The sequence below is a fragment of the Tupaia chinensis genome, unplaced genomic scaffold, assembly GCF_000334495.1.
Source record: "Tupaia chinensis unplaced genomic scaffold, TupChi_1.0 Scaffold000311_2, whole genome shotgun sequence".
NCBI lineage: Eukaryota > Metazoa > Chordata > Mammalia > Scandentia > Tupaiidae > Tupaia > Tupaia belangeri.
The window spans coordinates 2,279,406-2,297,603 of NW_006159803.1; the positions used below are offsets into that span (position 1 = coordinate 2,279,406).

The following is an 18,198-nucleotide window of genomic DNA, read 5'->3' on the forward strand; positions in this document are numbered from 1 at the left end:
ATACTTGTATAACTCATTGAAAGTCAACTAAAGAGGCCAGCAGGTGACATAATGGTTAAGGCACTGGACGCCCAGGTTGTCGACCATGGCTCCAGTCCTGGATTCTGTGGCTTGAAATTCATGTCAAGTGTGTATGCATGTGTGCCCAAAATCCTAAGGGAAAATTGAAAAGAAGGGATGGTGGTAAGGCCATTTCCCCAGGGGTGATTTCTTGCTTTCTGTCTCTGTCTCTCCAGTGAGTGTGTGCATCCTATAGTAAAAATCTTTCAAAAAAAGAGAAAGACAACTTAAAAAATGACCAAATATTTGGCCAGACACTTCACCAAAAAAATTATACAAATGACAAATAAGCACATCTTAAAATACCTAAAATCGGGACCAGCAGTTAGTGTAATGGCTATGTCACTGGACTCCCATGTAGTCAACTGCGGTTTGAGTCCCGGACCCGGTGACTTAAACTCACGCCAGGTGCGTGTGCGTGCGTGCCCAAGATCCCGAGAGGAGAATGGAGGAGAAGGGATTGTGGTGTGGCCATCCCCCCTGGGGGGTGATTTCTCACTTTCTGTCTCTCTGTCTCTCTCTGTCTGTCTGGCGAGCGCACACACCCTATAGCAAAAACCTCTCAAAAAAAAAAAAACCTAAAATCACTGGTCTTTAGGGAAATGGAAATTTAAAATACAAAAATATATCATTACATACCCACTAAAATGGTTAATATTTTAAAAACTGCTGCTTCCAAACGTGGGCAAGGATGTAGTGTAATCAAAACTCTCAAACACTGCTGATGAAACTGCAAACTGATACAACCACCTAGGAAAATAGTTTGGCTATGTCTTACAGAGTGAAGCATACATTTACTGCATAACCAGCAATCCAACATTCAGGTATTTACCCAAGAGAAATGAAAACATATGTCCATACAAAAAAATGTGGTCTCAAATGTACATAACAGCTTTTTTTTTTAAAGTTACTAGTTCTAAAATTGAAACAATTGAAGCAAGTGAATGGATAAACAAATAGTGATATATCTACATAACTGAATACTTTTAACTAATAAAAAAAGGAAAAAGCTACTGAAAAGCACAAGAGCATGAGTGAATCTCAAAAGCATTTTTCAGAGTAAAAAAAAGAAAAAAAAGTCCAGACATAAAGTCTACTAAGCACATGATTCTGGTTATATGAAATTCTGAGAGAAGCAAAAATACCAACAGAAAAATAGGGCGGTCATTGCCTCAGGTGGTTGGGACTGATTGACAGAGGCAGGAAGCAACTTTTGAGGACGATGCAAATGTTCTCTATCTTTGTTGTGGTGATGAAAGTATGACTAAGTATATCTTTCAAAACTCATCTAACTCCCCCTGAGACCAGCCCCCAATTCCTACAGTCATACCGAAAAGGATCTTTCTTCTGGTAATTTTTACACTTTACCCAGTTTGCTAAAAAGGAGCAGAGAAAAGCAGCCTTGTCCCATTCAAGAACCCAGCCCAGGGACAAGCAGATGGTGTAATGGCTATGTTGCTGGACTCCCATGTAGTCGACCGTGGTTTGAGTCCCAGACCCAGTGGCTTGAACTCATGCCGGGCATGTGTGTGTGCGCGCCCAAGATCCCAAGAGGAGAATGGAGGAAAAGGGATTGCAGCGTGGCCATCTCCCCTGAGGGGTGATTTATTGCCTTCTGTCTCTCTGTCTCTGTCTTTCTGGCGAGCGCACACACCCTATTGTGGAAACCTCTCAGAAACACACACACACACACACACACTGTTAGAGATGGTGTAAGAGCTGCTAGTTCTCCATTTAAACAAGCACCCCCTAATTCTTGGAGACCCCTGAGACCAGCTCTCCGTTCCTGCCGTCAATATGAAAAGGTGCGGAAAGCTGTTTTCGTTTGCTAATTCCAGTTTACCATCCCTACAAGGAGAGAAGCAGCCACCACCCGTTCAAGACCTTAGCCCACTGAGGGGGTGGGGCCCAGGAAAGTCAGCCTCCTCACCACTGCAGCCCCTAACCCTGCAGTCACAGTGGAGGGGTGGGTACAACTATCGTTCTTGTGCTAATTCCAGTTTATCCGGTTTCCCAACTGGGAGCAAAGGGAAGCAGCCTCTTCCTACTCGACTCCAGCCAACTTATGGGGTGGAGTCAGGGCACTTTTTGCCCTTTTAAATTAGCCTCAATACTGTAGCCCCCTATTCCTGCTTTCATAGTGAAAAAGTGGGTAAAACTACCTTTCTCGTGCTAATTTCGGTTTACCGTATTTGCCAACTAGGGGCAGAGGGTATTGGCATACTCACTCTCGTGATGACAGCCCAGTTAGGGGGTGAGTGGTCAGGGTTTTTTGCTGTCTTGTTTGTCTCCCTCAATTAAAGCATTTTCCTTACTCCTGCGGTCACAGGGAAGAAGATGGCGCGAACTCCCTTTTCTCAGCTGATTCCACTTTACCCCATTTCCCGATGAGGAACAAAGAGAAGTAGCCTCCTCCCAGTTAGGGAGTGGGGGCCTGGCATCCTCTGACCATTATAACGTCCCTCCTCACTCCTGCAGCCCCCTATTTTTGCAGTCAAATTGAAAATGTAGGTAAATCTCCCGTTCTCATGCTAATTCCACTTTATCCTGTTTCCCAGCCCCAGCACAGAAAATTAGCATACTCCCACTTAAGACCCCAGGCCAGTTAGGAGACTGGGTCAGGGTGCTTTTTCTTCCTTTGAACCCTCTTCCTACCCCTGCAGCCCCCCTCCCCCCATTCCTCCAGTCATGATGAAAAGGGTGGACTAAACTACCTTTCTTGTGCTAATTCCAGTTTATCCTATTCCCAAACCAGCTGCAGGAAGAAGCAGCCAGCCTTCTTCAGTTTCCTCTCTAGGAAACTGGGCAAACTGGAGTTAGCACAAGAAAATTCATTTCTCCCAACTGTTTCACTGTTGAGTCCCCCACCCCCAGGCAAGCCCCGCATTTTTGCGGTCACTGCCAGAAAAGGTGGGGAAAACTGTCCTTGTGCTTTCTCCTAGCTTCCTAAGAAGCAGCAGAGAGAAGCAGCCAACCCCATTCAAGATTCCAGTGCCAGCAGGTGGTGTGGTGACTGAGGCGCTGGACTCCCACGTGGCTGACCACAGTCTGAGTCCTGGACATGGCAGCTTGTTTTTCACTTTCTCTCTCTTTCACTCACATTCCCTATAGCAAATAAAAAAATAATAACAGAAACATTGGTAAGAACAGAGATTTTTATTTATTACACAATTAACAAATTAGATTTGATGTTGCTTAATATCTTTAACTCCTCTGGGCCTTCTTTGGGGGCATTTCCCAAATGCTTATCATATGCTTATATTATCTTATGACCTATACAAGTATGATTTCAGTTAATTTTCATAACACTCTTCCAATCTCACAACATAGAAAGTTAATGAATTTGTCCAAAGCCCCACAGCTAATAGATCTGAAATAGAACTTTCAGAATAAAATATATTAAAATAAATAAATGAAATCCAACTTGCAGGAAACCTGATTTTAGAGACAGGTTCTGAATTTGTATATTATTTTTCTCCTTTCCTCACGCCCTTCCTTACTTTTCTTTCCTTCCTTTCTTTTCCTTCTTTCCTTCTTAAATTTTGCCAGAGGGCACATATCCTTGCTGGAGAGAGACAGAGGCGATGTGAGTATGCACCCTTATGGCACATGGTCATGCCACAAACTCTTCTCCTCCATTCCTCTTTCCTTTTGAGATTTTTTTTTTTTTTTGAGAGGTTTTTGCTGTAGGGTGCGTGCGCTCACCACACAGACAGAGAGAGAGACAGAAAGCGAGAAATCACCCCCCAGGGGGGATGGCCACACCACAATCCCTTCTCCTCCATTCTCCTCTCAGGATCTTGGGCACGCACGCACACGCACCTGGCGTGAGTTTAAGTCACCGGGTCCGGGACTCAAACCGCAGTTGACTACATGGGAGTCCAGCAACATAGCCATTACGCTATCTGGTGGTCCCACTTTTGAGATTTTGTGCAAGTTCATGCCTCCGCATATTTTTTGAGCTGCAGTAGGGGTACATGGTAGGCCATGTGGGATCCACCCACCTTAACAACCATGCCACCAGCTGATCCCTATGCTATTTTTCAATACCTTCCATTTTTTCTCCCTTTGTAAGTCAATTTTGGTATTTTGCATGTTTCTAGAAAATAATCTATTTTAGCTAAATTTTAAAATTTAATATCATGGGGGCCAGCAGGTGGCATGATAGTTAAGGCGCTGGACTCCTGCATGGTCAACTACGTTCAAGTTCCAGACTTGGTAGTTGGAAAAATCACTCCAGGCAAGTATGCATGTGTGTCCAAAATCCCAGTAGGAGAATGGGGAAGGGACTGCCATCTCCTCTGGGGAGTGATTTCTCTCTTTGTCTCACTGTCTCTCTGGCAAGTGCATATACCCTATGGCAACAACTTTAAAAATTTTTTTTAAAGAATTATTTATTTTTATTTATTCATTCATTTATTTTAATTCGGCCAGAGAGAAACACAGAGCGAGAGGGAAAGTGAGAAAGTAAGCCACCAGGTCCAGGACTCAAACCGTGTTTGGCCATGTGAGAGTGTTCAGCACCATAACCACCATGTCACCTGCTGGTCCCCCTAAAAAATTTTTAACAGCATGATTTGAACTTCAAATTTTGATGTAAAGTCCCAGAGTTTGAATCAGAGATTAACAATTTTAACACTATTTTCTCTCTTCCCATATCAGGAAGCTTATAAATTCATCTGATGAGAAGAGTACATCTGGATCTTACATTGCATTTCTATGACAGAAACAATCATATCATCTCATTTAAGACTTATTACTGACATGTAGTGACATGTTTCTGGAAGCTTGATGTTTGAAAAGTAAACATCACTAAAATTAATAGCAAGATATTTAATTGTCTAGGTAGCCATAATTCAGAGAGCAATTTTTCTTTAAGACAGTCTGGAGTTTTACTAACAAAAGGAATGCATGCTAGGACCAGCAGTTAGCATAATGGCTATGTTGCTGGACTCCCACATGGTCGACCGTGGTTCGAGTCCCGGACCCGGTGGCTTAAAACTCATGCCAGGTGCCGGTGGCTTAAAACTCACGCCAGGTGCGTGTGCGTGTGCGTGCATGCCCAAGATCCCAAGAGGAGAATGGAGAAGGGATTGCGGCATGGCCATCCCCCTTGGGGGTTGATTTCTCACTTTCTGTCTCTCTGTCTCTCTGTCTGTCTGGTGAGTGCATGCGCCCTATAGCAAAAACCTCTCAAAAAAGAAAAAAAAAAGGAATGCATGCTTGGAATAAAGGGTTGTTAAAAACAAAACAAAACAAAAAACAACTTGGGGCCAACAGCTGGCATAATGTCTATGTCGCTGGACTCCCATGTGGTCAATGGTGGTTTGAGTCCCGGACCCAGTGGCTTAAACGCACACCGGGTACGTGTGCACCCAAGATTCCAAGAGGAGAATGGAGGAGAAGGGATTGTGGCATGGCCATTCCCCACAGAATGATTCCTTGCTTTCTGTCTCTTGGTCTTTCTGGCGAGCGCACGCACCCTATAGGAAAAATCCCTCACACACACGAAAAAAACAAAAACAAAAACAAAACAAAACCAAAAAAAACCCCAAAACTTAAGCCTTTCTTTCCATAATTTGACATATGGTTAATGTTCTACCTTTGTTCCTCCTGGAAACTTGACCTAAGTGGTAAATGAACCAGGTTACTATGCAATATTGTATAGATTTACAAAACAAAAACAAAAACCCCTGATTACCCCTGGGTTGGGGCAAACTACAAATAAACTAGAAATACTGACTAATGATGACACCACATCTTTGGCTATGAAGGTATAGTTAGGTCTGACTAACAGCATTCAAATTTTTGTAATTTAAGTAAAGAGTAAAAGGAGCATTATTTGGGTCATCTTTATCACATAGATCAATGAGTTAGAAATACCAACTAACTCTGGGACCAGCAGTTGGTGTAATGGCTATATTGCTAGACTCTCACGGAGTCGGCCACGGATCGAGTCATGGACCCAGTGGCTTAAACTCAAGCTGGAGGCATGTGCATGCGTGCCCAAGATCCCGAGAGAAGAATGGAGAAGGGATAGTGGTGTGGCCATCTGCCCTGGGAAGGGTGATTTCTCGCTTTCTGTCTCTTTGTCTCTTGTCTTTCTGGCAAGCGCACCCACCCTATTGCTAATAAATTAACAATGAGGATTAGTAGTTATTTTAGCAACTTAAAAATAAAACCTTTACTCCTGTTTCATATTTTTCATGGTACTTGTCATTATTGGGCACATAGTATCTATTTATTTATTTGCTTGTCTGTTTTCTCTTTTAGAAGCTCCATCAGGCAATTGCTTTTTTTTTTTTTTTTTCTTACTATTCCATTCTCAGTACTTAACATAGCAACTAGCACATGGTAGGGGTTCCTAAGTATTTGCTGAATGGAGTTCCTACTCCTTGGGTATTATGCGGTTGACTAAAATTTTAGTACCCACTATGTGTGAAGCCTTTTGTCAGTAAGGTATGGTAATAAAGTGGTTATACTCTACAATTTTTATGGAGTGACAGTCATAGATAAAACTTCAGACCATTTTCTGCTGACTGGAGATATGTTCTTTGTTAAAAAGTTGTATAATTTCATCACTAAGATCCAATATGATTTGGTTCATTTAGTAACAATGTTTCTTCAAAATGCTGTATTCACAAAACCACTTCAATCACTTTTTTTAAAAAAAAGTTTATTTCTTTCTTCCATGAGAGAGACAGACAGGTACCCCAAACAGCGTCTTCATGATCCACCTCAATCTCAGTCAGTCTGGATCAAGAGCATGCATGTGCCTCGCATGCTCAGAGAGGTCTTGGGATACAAACCCAGGACCTTTTCCACGTGAGTCCAGTTGTATTACAGTTGTACCACCACCTGGTCCTGTAATCACTTTTAAAAACCATCCTCAGTAGAGATGTATAAGGGGCCTGCATTATGGTGGTCAGCCAACAGTAGCAGACTGAATGTTTCCCAACTAGTCTTAACTTCCAAATTTCTCTCAGGAGTCTCCTTTAGTACTTTTTGCACAAGTCTTCTCTCTAATTAAAAGGACAATTAATTTAGTCTCCCACTAAAAAAAACAACGGAATATTTCTTCTCTATATATGATATGTTCACATAAATAGTTAAACCTTCTGAAGAATCACACACCAGTTTCCCTGATCATAGTAGCTTTGCAGAATGCTGACATTACCCAAAGTCTGGCAGGCAGCTTCTAATTCTCCCTCGCAGAATACATGGTAGTAACGATGAAACACAGGACTTGGGTCATGGGATCCAACTGGACCAATTGGCTCAACAGGTTTGTCTTTACATGGGTTTCCCTTGAGGTGCCAAGGAACCAGTACATCTTGAGAATGAAAAGAAGTCCTGTTGGTATGAATAGGCAACTCAGAATTAGTAACTTTCTTTGAATTACATCTTCCCTCCTGAAAGTCATTAACAGGAGACACAGAAGAAGATGCCAAGTCTTGATTGCCCACGTCTGTCATCTGCAGCCCTCGTAGTGAGGTATCACTATTAATCTCTTCTTTCTCTTCTTGGCCAATTCTGTTTCCTCTAAGATACTTGGACTTCTGCTTATTATATTCTTGTTCCATTGCCCAGACATAAATAAGCGCCTTTCCTCCAGACCGTAGGAGTCGAACAAGTTCTTGGAGAGCTACCACCCTACGCTCCTGAAAAAAAGCAAAAAACACATTGCCATTTATCAACCAGGAGGAGATACAGAGAGGAAATGGGAAAATATAATAAACTGTAGGACTATTGTCAATGAAAATTAATAGTTAAAATCTAACAAAACATCTTTTTAAAAAAGAATTATTTCCATTTGCTATTATTATTATGATTATTTTTTTAAATTTGATCACAGAGAGACAGAGAGAGAGAGAAAGGGAGAAACCAAGTGACCATGTCCAGGACTCAAACAGCAGTGAGCCATGTGGGAATCCAGCACCTTTAACCACGCCATCTGCCAGCCCCATGAAACATCTTATATTTTTTTTTAAAAAAGAAGGGGCATTTTGTTGTGTGATTAAGAAAAAAAACATGGTGAGAAAGTGAAGAAAGAAATTTTTCCCCATTCATCTTTCCTGTGACTTTTTCCTTAACTGACTAGCTAGAAAACATAGGGATCATAGGGCTAAGAGCAGAAGTATGAAGCAATTCTAGATTAATCGTTACATTTATATAGTGCTTATTATACCAAGGAATTGTGTAAAGTATATTACAGAGACTTCTACTTTTACCACTGAAAAAGTAGCTTTTATTTCCCCACTAAAAACAACCAGAAAGCTGGATGAAATGCATAAACAGGATGAAATACATAAATACTATGGAGAACAACGCTGCAGAGAACAATAATTGAAGAACTATAATCCCTGAGAAGAGAATTAAACCAGGGTGAGTTTTACGTGTTCATCCACGTTTTCCCTGAGTTTTTCTGTTAATTTGCAATATGAGAGAGCAAAGTATGAGCAGAAAGCAGAATTCTCATTGGCCCCTGATTTATTTTGAACTCAGTTAAAGTTATATGGTCTACTGAAACTGTGGGTAACCTACAGTAGGAGTTATAATGTTACTGCTAAGATCAGAGTAAGCACCCAAGAAAAATAAGTATGTTCTTAAATTTCTGTAGGAAAAACATGAAATTCTAAATTCACTTATTTTTAAAATTAAGATTTAATTGGTTAATTGGTTAATTTCTTAATTGATTAATTAAGAAAGTCAAAACACTGTACTCAGTTCAAATAAAACAGAGCTTTCAAAAAAGTGTAAGAGGGGCCAGCAAGTGGTGTGGTGATTAAGATGGTGGACTCCCACACAACCGGCTGTGGTTCAAATCCTGGACCTGGCAGTTTGCTTTCTCTCCTTCTCTTTCTCTTTCCTTCTCTCTCTCTCTCTCAAGCATGCATGCTCTGTAGCAAATTAGAAAAAAAAAAAGTAAAAGACAAAATTAAAGGCATAATTCTAAAAAGAAAAAAAAAACAGTAAGAAAGGGGGAAACACAGAATGAGATGAAAGTAAAACTCACATGTCAGGGATTAGAGTAAGGGTTGACAAAGAAAGAGAGAGAGAAATATAAAAATAGAGAAGAGGTCCAGGGTCTGAGAAGAGATAAGACAGAGCTGCTGATCTCAAAGTCTCTTCCACCTAACATCTGTGACTCCGTGGGTTTGAGAAAAGGCATTTGGAAGGGAAAGGCACCCAGAAAAAAAAGGGTAGAAAGAAAAGATAAAAAACACTCAGAAATGAAGTCCCATCAGGGCTCTGTTTAAGTAAAAATGACTCCAAGGTAGCACATTTTCATTCTAAGTGCTCTCCTAAAGAAGGGAGAATTGTGTAATAAGAGGATAGAAATAAGTGACTAGCTAAAACAGGGTCCAAAATTAGCAAAATCCATGAACTTTTCCTGCCACTTTCATTGCAGGTTCTCGGAGAAAGAAAGATAGTGCTTACTGCTGTTGCAAAATGGTGAATAACCGCAACGGAGATGCAGGCATCACAGGACCCACTGCGGACTGGGACAGCTAATGCATCACAGACCAAGGCGTGGAACTGCCTCTCTCTACAAATGTCCACGAGGTTTTGGCTGCGATCACAGCCAACCTACAATAGAGGAAGGAAAATTTCATTTTGTTTAAATGTCCCAAGAAATTAAAAGCTTTAAGCCATACCTTACTCATTAGATTTTATACACATTGTGAAATGATCTGAGGCCATATTATCAGTCCTTACGATCAGTACAAAGTCAAAATATATTATCTTGGGGGCTGGCAGGTGGTGTGGTGGGTAGGGGTGCTGGACTCCCACATGGGTGACTGTGGTTTGAGTCCCAGACATGGTGACTTGCTCCCTAGCTCTCTTTTTCTCTGCCCTCTCACTAACTTTCTCTCTCTTGCTCTGTCTCTCTCTGGTCAAATTAAAATACGTAAGTAAATAAATAAAGTTAAATAAAATAATTCTTAAAATATATATATGTGTGTGTATGTATGTATATATATATATAAATTTTCAGGGCATCATTTATTACCTTAAAAGGTATAAAACAGGGACCAGCAGATGGCATAATGTTTACTTCACTGGACTCCCATGTAGTCGACTACGGTTCAAGACCTGGACCCAATGTGTGCCCAAGATCCTGAAAGGAGAATAGAGGAGAAGAGATTGCATCCCCTAGGGGGATGATTTCCTGCTTTCTGTCTCTCTTTCTTTCTCTGTCTCTCCAGTGAGCACACATGTCCTATAGCAAAAATCTCTCAAAAAAATAAATAAATAAATAAAAGCATGTCTAGATTTGAATCCTAACTTCAATGAAAACAAGCTGAACAATCGCCCAAAACAAGGTGGTGTGGTAGTTAAGGGGCTGGACTCCCATACGGCCAACTATAGTTCGAGTCCTGGACCTAGTGGCTTGCTGTCTCCCTCTCTGGTCAAATTTTAAAATAATAATAATACATAAAATTAAGTAAATAATTCTTTAAAAAAGAAAGAAAAATCTGTGTCCTAAAGGTAACCTGAGTTAAGGCACACAAATTTTGAGGTTGTTGAATTCTTTCAAGGATGCAGATCACAAAACCATGTATGAAGGGACTTCAAAATGTTTATGAAAAAAAAAATATGAGTTTATTTTGGTGCAAACATTTTTTAAATCCATGCATAGCTGTTTTTGTTTTTGTTTTTTTTTTTTTGGAGAGGTTTTGTCCTGTAGGGCTTGTGCACTCACTAGAAAGACAGAGAGACAGAAAGCGAGAAATCACCCCCCCAGGGGGGGTGGCCATGCCTCAATCCTTTCTCCATTTTCCTTTTGGAATCTTGGGCACGCACACACACGTACCTGGCGTGAGTTTAAGCCAACAGATTCGGGACTCGGACGGTGGTCGACTACATGGGAGTCCAGTGATGTAGCCATTATGCCAACTGCTGATCCCTGTTTGTTTGTTCTTTAAGATAAATTTTTGCAATAGGGTTCATGTGCTCGCTGGAGAGACAGAGAAACTAAAGCAAGAAATCACCCCCTACAAGGTGGATGGCCAGGCCACAATCCCCTCTCCTCCACTCCCCACTCAGGATCCTGGGCATGCACGCACACACACCCGGCACGAGTTTTAAGCCGTCAGGTCTGGGACTTGAACTGCGGTCAACTATGTGCGAGTCCAGTGATGCAACCATTATGCCATCAGTTGTCCCACCATGCATAGTTTTTTTATCCATGAACCTTCTGAATACCCTTCATATATTACTGGAGCAATATATCTTTTAAAAAAATTATTTTATTTATTATTATCTTTCAGTTTGACCAGAGAGAAACAAAGAGAGAGAAAGTGAGAAAGCAAGCCAGGTATGGGACTCAAACCATGGTCAGCCATGTGGGAGTCCAGCACCTTCATCATCATGCCATCTGCCAGCCCTGGAGCAATATATCTTAAAGATAAAAAACAATCACAAATAAATATAAAACCCTATTTAGTTGTCTATTTAGCTGAACTTTTTTTTTTTTTTTTGCTATAGGGTGCGTGCACTCGCCAGAAAGACAGAGAGAGACAGAAAGACAGAAAGCGAGTAATCACCCACCAGGGGGATGGCCACACAATCCCTTCTCCTCCAGTCTCGGGATCTTGGGCACATATGCACATGTGCCCGGTGTGAGTGTAAGCCACCGGGTCCGGGACTCAAACCGTGGTTGACTACATGGGAGTTCAGCGACATAGCTATTATGCTAAGTGCTGGTCCCTAGTGGAACTTTTTGAAGATCCCCTTGTTTATTCTGGTTTTCTTGTAAGAAACTAGGTCAGAAATTGAAGGCCAATTCACAGATTTGCTCCTCACCATTTCACAAACCATTAATGAGCCTCTACTATGTGCCAATAAGTGGAGAACAAGATTCCTGCCACCTCTGATTTTCCAGCCTGGTGTTCTCTTTTACCACAACTAGACTTTCAGGTCACTCTTGGCAGAGTGCCATAGAGTATGTACCCTGAAGTAGACGAGGTTCTAATACTTGTCTTGATGCTATGTGACCTTGGGCACATCATAATCTGATTAAGCCTGAGTTTTTCCATTTGTAAAACGGAGATAATGATACCAACTTCAAAGATGGTGCATGTGAGAAAACAGCGCAGCACTTAGTACATGCCAGGCCCTTGCCACTGCTAGTTTCCTTCCTGTACTTGTATCCTTTCCTGGGGTGGTTAATACAGTCTCTGAAGCAATGGTGTACAGAATGGACCTATATAAACATATCAACCATTTTTATAAATATACTCCCACATTATTGAGTATTATATTTGTAGTTCTAACTATTTACAGCAACAAAGTCCATACGATGCATCAAGTAATTACCCAGGAAACAAATCTGAACAGAATGTGCCCTGAACATATTAGTTTCCTAAATAAATAAGAACATATGCACAGAACAGCAGTCAGTTCCCTAGTCTTGAGAAAAGCAGCTCCAGTCCTCACTGGGCAACTTTAGTATGAGGATTTACAATGTACTACAGCAGGGAAAATATTTTATTTCTTAGCACAGCAGGAAAAAAAAGTGGTTTTCTATGTAGAAAAAGAAATCAGAACAACTGAAAAATAATCACTTTGGAGTCAGACAAAAGTGAGTTCAAACTCAGGGTCTATCACTATGACTCTGGTCAAGGTTTAAATCTATTTGAGCCTTAGTTTCCACAACAATTAAGACATCGATAAATAGTAAACTTTTTTTTTCTACTATGAATAAAACAACACTGGATTTGAAGTCAGAGGCATAGGTTCAAGTTTCAGTTCTATTCCCCTGACTGTATGGCAGCAGAGAAGTCACATAACCTCTGTGAGCTCCAGTTTCTGAATTTATAAGAGACAGATAAAAATACCAGCTTTATCTTACTCATACTTAAGAGGATATAACCAAAGGAAATAGTTTCTATAAAAATAGTTTCTAAAAAAAAAAAAGTATTGGGGAACCAGCAGTTAGCGTAATGCCTACGTCACTGGACTCCCATGTAGTAGACTGCAGTTCGCGTCCCGGACCTGGTGGCTTAAAACTCACGCCAGGCACATATGCGTGCATGCCCAAGATCCCGAGAAGAGAATGGAGGAGAAGGGATTGCGGCGTGACCATCCCCCCTGGGGGGTGATTTCTCTCTTTTTGTCTCTATGTCTCTCTCTGTATGTCTGGCGAGCGCACGTACCCTATAGTGAAAAAACCTCTCAAAAAAAAAAAAAAAGTATCTTATGATTGCAATATAGTTTTACTGGGGCCAAAAGATGGCATAGCGGTTATGTTGCTGGACTCCCATATAGCCAACCGTGGTTCAAGTCCCAGATCCAGTGGCTTGGAACTGGTTTTGGGCCATGGGTGTGTGCATACCCAAGATCCCAGGAGAAGAAAGGAGGAGAAGGGAGTGCAGCATGCCCATCCCGCCAGGCGGTGAGTTCTCGCTTTCCCTCTCACTGTTTCTGTCTGTCTCTCTGGCTTTTCCCTCTCACTGTTTCTGTCTCTGTCTCTCTGGCAAGCACACACATCTGAAGGCAAAACCTCTAAAAAAAAATAGTTTTATCGATTAAAAAAAGCCTATTAGAAAGCGAAACCCAAAGGAAGGGAAAAAATGCAAATGATGATATGCCCATAAATTCCTAGAAAAACAAGAGAAAATGGGAGTGTTCATTAATTTTCACCTGTTACAACTTTTAAGCAATGACATTTAAAAAAGCATCATATCATGAGGAAAAAAGATGAGGACAACCACCACAAATAAAGGGGAAAGAGAGCCAGAAGCAGCACTTACTTACCATGTATAAGTCCTTATTGACGCCAAGATACTTTCCATTCCCACATCCAATATCAGCCACTATAGAGCCACTCGGTAAAGCCTTCAAGAATTTCACAATGTGTGGCCAGGGGGTATGTCTCGTGCTGCTGAAGTGCCCAGCGATCTCTTCATAAACTCGATGGACGTACTCTTGCTCCAGCTGTAAGGCTTCTTTATCAGTCTCTGGAAATGAGGGACGAGTTTCTTTCCTCTGACTGTCGCAGACGGAAGGGTAACCTAAATGGGGGGGGCAATATAAACCTTTCATTTTTCCCCTGAAATGATGAATAAATTATGACATTTTCATAAAAGAAAGAAACGTCATTCCACTCTCCACTTTTATGTGATCAAATCTTTAGCTTCTGCTAATGAGTGAGATCATTTGGTGCTTGTTTTTCAGTGCCTGGCTTACTAGCATAATGTCCTCTAGGCTCATCCGCTCATCAGCTGATGGAGACTCAGGGTGATTCTGTACCTTGACTACTGTGAATAGTGCTGCCACAAACGTGGAGATGCAGGTATCTTTTGAACATACTGATTTCCTTTCCTTATGATGTATTCTCAGTAGTGGGGTAGATGGAACAAAAGATAGTCCTAGGGTCAAGTAGGTGGTGAGCTGGTTAAGGCACTGGACTCCCACATAGTCGATTGCAGTTCAAGTCCTGGACTCAGCAGCTTCAAACTCACGTAGGGTACATGTGTGTGTGTGTGCCCAAAATCACAAGAGGAAAGTGGAGGAGAAGGGATTGCAGTGTGGCATCCCTGGAGGGTAATTTCTTACTTTCTGTCTCTCTTTCTCTGTCTCTCTGGCGAGCACAGGAGCTCTACAGCAAAAATCTCTCTTAAAAAAAAAAAAAAAAAGAAACCAAAAAAACCCCAGGGGGGATGGCCACCCTGCAATCCCTTCTCCTCCATTCTCCTCTCGGGATCTTGGGCATGCACGCACACGTGCCCGGCGTGAGTTTTAAGCCACTGGGTCTGGAACACGAACCGCGGTCGACTACATGGGAGTCCAGCGACATAGCCATTACGCTAACTGCTGGTTCCCCTCATTGTGAATTTTTTGTTGTTTATTCACTTATTTAAAGAACCATCATACTGCTTTCAACAATGGCTGTACTAATTTACATTCCCACAAATAATGCACAAGAATTTTCGTTTCTCCACATCTTTGTTAGCATTTGTTGCTTAACCAGATGCCAGGGAAGAGAGGGGAGAGGGAACAACAGGAAGAACTTGGCAACAGATACAATAGGTATCACTAACAGGTGAGAGGAGTGAGTTCTGGAGCACTGTGACACAACACAGCAACTACAGGTGGAGACAATCCAATGCAAGTCAAAATAGCTAGAAGAGATGATTTTGTTCATACACAAAGTAATGATAATTGTTTGAGATGGTAGATATGTTTATTGCCCTGTTTTGATCGTAACACAGTGTACTCATAATGAAAAAAACACTGTACCTCATACATATGTATGATTACTATATTTCAACTAAAATCATAATAAAAAAAAATAGTACTTAGGGAAACTTATGGATTTGAAAACATTTATAAAGGCTGAGAATTTGAAAAAAAGAGGTATGGTCTAGAACTTTTAAAAAACCAAGAAAATGAAAAAAATGTAAAAAAAAGTCAAGAAAATATAAAAAGAAAAAGCAATTCAGTGCAATTTCAGTACCTATGAGTAAACAGGTTCTGAATTATCAGTTAAAAGAAAAAACAGTCCTAAGATGTCTAATTAACACATAAAGAGTCAAATGTAAAATAAGGGGAAGAAATCCATGTACAGGGACCAGTAGTTGGCTTAATGGGGATGTCGCTGGACCCCTATGTAGTTGACCACAGTTCGAGTCCCAGACCTGGTGGCTTAAACTCATGCCAGGCACGTGCACATTCCTGTTCAAAATCCCAAGAGGAGAATGGAGGAGAAGGAATTGTGGCATGGCCATCCCCCATGAGGGGTGATTTCTCCCTTTCTGTCTGTCTGGCGAGCACACACACCCTATAGCAAAAACCTCTCTCTCTCAAAAAAAAAAAAAAAAAAGTAATTCTACATCTATCTTATAAGGAAGATGCCAATTTTATCTTAGGATTAAGAGTGTTCTTATTCAGGAAAGCATTTTGTTAGGTCTGGTCTAACCGCAAACTTAGCTGAATTAACAGAATGCAGGGTTTACCTTTAGCAAGTAAAAACAAACAAACAAACAAATTAATCAGACATTCTAGGGACCCCAGGACTCTCAGAAGAAGACCTGGAAGCAAAGGATAATTTGGTAATAATCACAAACATTTACTGATCACTATTTGAAGCAATTTATACATATTATCTCAGTTCTCATGGTAATACTATAAAATAGGTAGTATCACATCTATTTACAGGTGAGGAAACTAAGTCACAGAGAAATTAAACAACATTCCTAAAGTGACAGAGATAATAAATCATACAACCAAAATTTGAACCCAGGCAGAATAGGCTGCAGAGCCCACATTCTCGGGGTACTGCCTCCCATCGAAAGAATGTGTAAGGGGCTGGCCCCATAGCTTAGTGGTTAGTAGAACTAGATGCCACATGGCCGGTCACAGTTCGAGTCTGGACCTGGTGGCTTGCTTTCTCACTTCTCTCTCTCTCTCTCTCTCTGTGTCTCTTTTGGGCCAAATTAAAGATAAATGAACAAATAAATTAAATTAAATATTTTTTTTTAAAAAAGAAAGAAAATTTTAACATCTAAGTTGTTTAGAAGGAGTAGCAATTCTTGTCACTTAAAAGCTCATAAATTTTGACCAAAATATACAAAGGATAACTTTGAATTAAAAACAACAACAAAATTACAAATCATCAGAGAAATCACAATGAAAACCAGAATATATCATTACATGCCTGTTAGAATGGCTATTATCTAGGGACCGACAGGTGGCGTGGTGGTTTAGGGTGCTGCACTCCCACATGGCTGACCGTGGTTCAAATCCTGGACCTGGTGGCTTGCTTTGTCACTTTCCCACTCTCACTCTGTCCCTCTCAAACTAAAATAAATAAATAAAATAATTATTTTTTAAAAATGGCTCAAGGAAAAAAAATAAATAAATAAAATAATTATTTTTTAAATTTGGCTCAAGAAAATGTAGTATAGTTGTACAAATACTATTCAGACTTAAAAAGGAAAGAAATCCTGTCATTTGGGACAACACTTGGAAGACATTATGTTAGGAGCAATAAGCCATGCACAGAAAGACAAGTACTATATATATATTAGGTCATCAGAAAAGGCATAACATATTTTTGCACAGAAAAACAGAAAAATATGTCATGACTTTTCCGACACCCCAATATCATGTCACTTGAATGTAGAATCTAGACAAGTTGAACTCAGAGAAGCAGAGAGTAAAACGGTGATTACCAGGGGATGGAGAAGGAATGGGATATTGCTCAAAGGAAACAAAATTTCACGTAGGAAGAATAAGTCCAAGAGATCTATTTTACAACAGGGTGACTATACGTAATAACATATTATAGTCTTCAAAATCACTAAGGGGATAATAGATTTTAATGTTCTCACTACAAAAAAGTGAGATAATGCACATGTTAATTAGGCCCATTTAGCCATTCCACGACGTATATATTTCAAAATATCATGTTGCACACCGTAAGAACATGCAATTTCTTTGGCCCAGCTGCAATGGCCCAAGCAGGAGGGCACCACCATTAGGTAGCTGAGGCCACATGGGAGGGCAGGGTTCAGTTCCTGGCCCAACCACAAAAGGCCAGGCCTGGCATGGTGGAATGCACCGATGGTCCCCTGACTGGGAGGCAGGGGCAGGAGGATAGTGATCTGGCAAGATTCTGGTAAAAATACTCTCTCACTACACACACACTTGTGTATATGTATACATACGCAACTTTCATGTGTCAATTTCTTTTTAGATTTATTTAATTAAACTATTATTATTTTTTAATTTGCTATAGGGCACATGTGCTCAACAAGAGAGAGAAAGAAGGAAAGTAAGAAAGCAAGCCATCAAGTCCAGGGCTCGAACCACGTTCAACCATGTGGGAATCCAGCACTTTAACCACACTATACCACCTGCTGGCCCTCATGTGTCAATTTTTTTATGTAAACCAAATACCCAATCAGAGCTTCTTGGAGCATGACCACCTCGCAAGATTCTGGCAAAAGTACTTCTCTCTCATTCCCTCTCTCATTAAATACACACATGCATACAATTTTTATGTCAATTTGTAAAAATTCCATAAACGGAATGCCTAATCAGAGCTTCTTAATGCATCCCTGACATTCAACAAATGCCCATAATAAAAAAGCTTTGCTTAAGGCGGCGGAGGCGGCAGAAGCAGCC

At 40.8% G+C, this 18,198-nt stretch overlaps 1 protein-coding gene across 9 annotated transcripts in view; it reads right to left on the bottom strand.

Moving 5' to 3' along the window:
- Positions 1-6,715: 6,715 nt before the first annotated feature.
- ALKBH8 (alkB homolog 8, tRNA methyltransferase) overlaps positions 6,716-18,198 on the bottom strand; it is a 46,973-nt gene continuing 35,490 nt past the window's right edge. For 8 of the 9 annotated variants that reach the window (XM_014588781.2, XM_014588786.2, XM_027772855.1 and 5 more), the window contains 4 exons: positions 13,825-14,081; positions 9,502-9,651; positions 7,238-7,721; positions 6,716-7,082 (listed from right to left, as the gene is read on the bottom strand). In XM_014588781.2, the coding sequence (XP_014444267.1) occupies positions 6,937-7,082; positions 7,238-7,721; positions 9,502-9,651; positions 13,825-14,081 (1,037 nt within the window). In that variant the 3' untranslated portion in view covers positions 6,716-6,936. Of the gene's footprint in view, positions 7,722-9,501; positions 9,652-13,824; positions 14,082-18,198 lie in introns of all 9 variants that reach the window. The other variant, XM_027772854.1, reaches the window with a different exon arrangement.